Source organism: Nicotiana attenuata, chromosome 7 (genome assembly GCF_001879085.1).
Source record: "Nicotiana attenuata strain UT chromosome 7, NIATTr2, whole genome shotgun sequence".
NCBI lineage: Eukaryota > Viridiplantae > Streptophyta > Magnoliopsida > Solanales > Solanaceae > Nicotiana > Nicotiana attenuata.
In genome coordinates, this window is record NC_031995.1 from 32,275,458 (window position 1) to 32,280,308 (window position 4,851).

At 45.1% G+C, this 4,851-nt stretch overlaps 1 protein-coding gene across 1 annotated transcript; it reads right to left on the reverse strand.

The window, feature by feature from the left end:
* LOC109230440 lies at positions 3,261–4,453 on the reverse strand. Its single transcript, XM_019395944.1, has 2 exons — positions 4,296–4,453; positions 3,261–3,707 (listed from the first exon to the last, which is right to left on the reverse strand). The coding sequence occupies exons 1-2, from the start codon at positions 4,404–4,406 to the stop codon at positions 3,411–3,413; spliced, it is 408 nt and encodes a 135-aa protein (XP_019251489.1). The 5' UTR covers positions 4,407–4,453; the 3' UTR covers positions 3,261–3,410.

The following is a 4,851-nucleotide window of genomic DNA, read 5'->3' on the forward strand; positions in this document are numbered from 1 at the left end:
AGTCGACATTCTCCGCCGTTACCCCTCGACTCAGTTCGAGTTCGTCTTCCTTTGCCTTAAGAAGGACCTCCAGTTCGCTGTTACGAGCGATATCCCTTACGAGCTCCTCGTCCGTCTCCTTCAGCTCCTCCATCCTACGTTCCAATTGGCCCTCCCGCTGCTTAAGTCCCTCGTGAAACACTTGGAGCTCGGGATCCTGTTGATAGATGTGGAACATCGCCTGATTAGCGCAGTACTGATGGTACCTCGACGACATCTTCTTGTAGAGGCTAGTCCTTCTTCGGTCGCGGCGATCTCTTTCGACCTCCAGGACGAGGGTCTAGCAGACGAAAAGCAATTAGAAAAATACACCTTTACCGTGCCAACCATACGACATAAAGAAAAGGAAGGGGAACCAACCTGCAAGGCCATACCGGCGACCTTCCGAGATAATTCCGCGTCACTCATCGCCCCGAGCGTTTCATTTTCAGGAGCGGCACATAAAGGGGCAAGAGCCGATGCAACCTGCTCGCTATTCAGCAACAAGTTGTAACTTCCCAGAATTATCACATGACGGTCGGACCCATCCGTCATCACTTCCGCCACACGTAACTTCCCAGAATTATCACATGACGGTCGGACCCATCCGTCATCACTTCCACACGGGTGTGGCGACCAAAAACTTCATCCACGTCCTCCGGGGCAACATCAGAACCCGATCCGCCCTCCTCCACATGAACTCCTCCGACATGGGACGACGCCCCCCTTCTGCGGGATGCACTGGACTGGCTCCCAATCTAACTCTCTCCACTCGGGGTGACCTCCCCGACCTAATGGCATCAGCCATAAAAACAATCGCCGGAGCCACCCGAGATGTGCCATTTCCATCAACCCTCAGTGGCCACACCCTTTCCCAGCTCCAACCTCCTCCGTTTTCTCTCTAACGGCTCGTCACCATTAGAAAATTCGTCAACAGGACGCGGAGGCGGTGCCAACGAGGCCGCTTCTATTGTGGTCGCGGTCCTAGATCCTTCCCCCGATTGAAGGAGTAAAGGGCGACCCTCCGGACCGACTCGCTTAAGATTAACGAGTGTCCATGGTAGTAATGGGTCGCCTGAAAGCCGAGATTGGTGCCCTTCTCCTAGAAGCTCCCCGGCCTGTCGTCACAAAGAATTATACAGTTAAGCGAAGCCGTACAACCAACAAGGTAAAAAAAAAACCGTACCTGAGGAAACCTTGGGGCCATAACGTTGTACGAAAGCAGACCAAGTTCGCGTCTCCTCTGCATAGGGCAGCAGGCCAGCGACCCAGTTCCTGAGACCAATGACAGGCTGGGGAGGACGAGCCATAGCTGCAATAACAAATAACCATAAGTGTACGATGAGTGAGGAAGAAGGGGGAATTCAGTGAGATACGACACTTACGGGCATCATTCCACCGCTCTGGGAAGCCGGTGGGGTTAGAGACAACGTGCTCGATCTTGATGAAAAAGTACTTATGCCAAAATTTACGGCTTGGCCGGTTATCAGTCCCAACCACCAGCCCTTTCGTACCACGAAGTCTCAGGTGCACCATGGTCCCCCTAAGAAAACCGAGTGAAAATAAATGCAGGAGATGATGAACGGAGACGATGCACTCCGCCAATTCCGCATACTTAGCCAGCAGCAGGAGCACCTTTAGCGTGTATGGCGTAAGCTGAGCCGAACAAATATGATAAAACCTGCAGAAATCGTCTACTAGAAAAAAGAGGGGAAGGGTGTAACGAATCATAAAGGGGTATTCATAAAAGGCACAGTATCCAGGCCTGTGGACGTCGACGTAGTCTCCCTCCGCCAAAATCATCTCTACGTGGGCGGGAATACCGTATTTTATGCGGATGGCATCAAGGTGAGTCTGATCTGTCTCAAAGAGCACAGGGTTCGGAGTAAGAGGCGGATCCTTGGGGAAGTCATTCCGAGACAGGGGATGCTTCGGTAGTAGGCCTCCACTGTAAGAGGGCTGTCACCCTCTTCTGCCTCCACCTCTCCGCTGTCGGAAAGAAGGGATGCATTCGATGGAGCGGCCTCAAGAATCCCTTCGTTAACACGACGAGATCTCGGCTTGATTTTGTTTAGAGTAAACGAGCTATGAGAATGGAATGAAAGATATGAAAACTTCCGGTCAGGAATGAGAACGAAGGGAGATATGAGAGCAGAAGAAGAAGATTAGAAAATTATCAAAAATGGCCAAAGTTTTCCAAAGGAATTGAACCCTTCATCTATTTATAGGGTTGGGTGGCGCCAGAATCGAGGCGGCAGGTTTCAAATCAACGCAGGGAACCAAGCGCCGGACCGTCAGTCTGTTGCCTCGAAAAATCGCATAATGATGACGCATACGAAGGCTGACGTCATCCGGGATAACGTGCATTCTTATGTTTCCCGCCATATATGACTACCTTCCCTCACTGATCACGTCGTAATATCTCAGCGAGTCAAATTCCTCCTAAGGAAGGGCATCAAGTCCGCTCATCAAGGACGCACCCCGTTATGACCTCGACGAACGGAGGGACTAACTGTATGGGTCCGAATTTTACCGACCAAGGCCGTAGCAAATACGACCAGCAACCCAACACCTACGAGTCGGCATAGGGGTACGACCCAGAGGTGGAAAGAGAGACGCCATCATAGTAGCCATATATGACTACCGTCCCTCACTGATCACGTCGTAATATCTCAGCGAGTCAAATTCCTCATAAGGAAGGGCATCAAGTCCGCTCATCAAGGACGCACCCCGTTACGACCTCGACGAACGGAGGGACTAACTGTATGGGTTCGAATTTGACCGACCACGACCGTAGCAAATACGACAGATCCGGATCCTAGTGCTTTCGAGATGGTTTGATCGATAGCAAAGATAGGGAAAGAGCAGACTTCCAACAAGCATTAGCTCTCCCTGACCAGCAACCCAACACCTACGAGTCGGCATAGGGGCACGACCCAGAGGTGGAAAGAGAGACGCCATCATAGTAGCGTCGGATTTGGCGCAGCAGGTAGCCCCTGATTCGTCGTTTCCACGACTAAGGAAAATCTCTCTATATATAAGATAGGTTCAGAGTCTTGTAAAGGGGAGAGTTTTTGTGGAATATACAATCTTATTACCTTTCCTTTCTTGTGATCTCTCTCACTCTCTTTCTTTACCATTAAGATCCTAGAGTTTATTATCTTCGGCTGAGATTTACCCCTTCATCCGTGATTGATTTACTTAAAAGAAGAATCAAAAATCTTTTGAGTCAAAGACAGGGGTTTCATAGTTTTCCAGTCAAGTCAACTGTTGACTTGCAAGATTGCAATTTGATGTTTAATAGAAAGACAAGAACCATGTAGTTTAGCTCATGCTTGAAACTCAAAATAGTAACAGAAACTAACTAACTAGCAAGCAAGAAGTGTAGCTAACTAGTTACGATCTCTCAAATCATAACCAGTAGCACGTTCCCTCAAGCTTTCTGTATGACTATCAGTGTGCGGATAGCCTTTCCTCATCGCATCATTAGCATGATCATCAACTACAGCATCCTTGACATTCTTGGTTGTCTCCTTGGCCGCATCAAATGCCTCGTCCATGTTTTGTTTCGCCTTTTCTCCTACGTTTAGCCCCGTTTCCATTGCCTTTACTGCTCCCTCTTTTAAGCTTTCCGCCACTGAACTTGTTCGGTGGTGCGTTCCGTCTGCCGTTTCGTCCGTGCTCCGAATCTATGAATCAATCAACTACTCCACATCAAATGATATAGGTTTGACAAACCCAACTACTCATATAAATTAAAAAACCAAACTACACAACGACCCCGCAGCTTAAATATAATTCTTTTAGTAACTAAATAAAAGATGATACTACTACAAACACAATAGTTAACGGTTTGCAATTTTCGAGGTCAAAGGTCTCTGACTTGTCAAATAATCATAGTTCATATAGAGTGGAATAAGAGAGTAAGTAATATATAGGTAAGAATTCCATACCGCACGGGTAACTTTGCATCATACGTTCGTAATAATTAACGAAAAATAAATGTAAGTACATTTTGTGAAACACGTTTTAGTAGTATCAATAAAAACAATAAGGCTAGCACCCACTGATAGAAGAACAGTTTTGCAACCATATTTGTGCCAAAGATGAATAAGCTATGTAAAAGAACAATATAAACGTTATTTAAACTATTAAAAATCACTTATATAAGGTAAGTTAGCCAAAATGACTTAACTGATACGACATGTTATATCAAACTAATACTGTGTTACGCTACCCGTGTATATAATTAGTTCAATAAAAAAAATTCACATTACCTTAAAGTCATTGTTGGAAGCAGAGGTAAAGGGCGCAAGGGAGATTCCATTGTTGGAAGTACGCCGCAGCGTTTTCAAAATGGCAGCTACAACTCCTTTATTTGCCAACATTTTCCTCTTCTTTTCTTTTAAAACAAAAGCTCTATAGTGCTAGCTAAAAATTGATTTTAGGAGACATGAGTGCCTGTCCTCAAGTTTAATAAGCTTAGATGCCGAAGAGAGACGGTGACACGTTACACCTCTACTGTGCATGAACCTTATACGTGTCACACATCGCATATATCCAACAAGAAAATTATCAAATTAAACTACCGCTTTGTATCTACTATTCCACATACATTCTGGTATCTACTTAATGCTTTTAAATACCACATAAAAAAATCATAAAACTTTCACTAATTCACACAAAAATTATCATGACCGAAAAACACAACTTGCAATAGTATTTTCTTATTTCAGATTTTTTTAGTTTTTTATTTTCAGTATAATATATATATATATATATATATATATATATATATATATATATATATAGAAAATAATAGCTGAAATATGT

Bases quoted from the DNA above. Each gene is read 5' to 3' on its own strand.
- LOC109230440 (XM_019395944.1), bottom strand. From the start codon at position 4,406: ATGTTGGCAAATAAAGGAGTTGTAGCTGCCATTTTGAAAACGCTGCGG. The intron at 3,708-4,295 runs GTAATGTGAATT...ATTGATTCATAG, and splicing joins CTTCCAACAATGACTTTAAG to ATTCGGAGCACGGACGAAAC.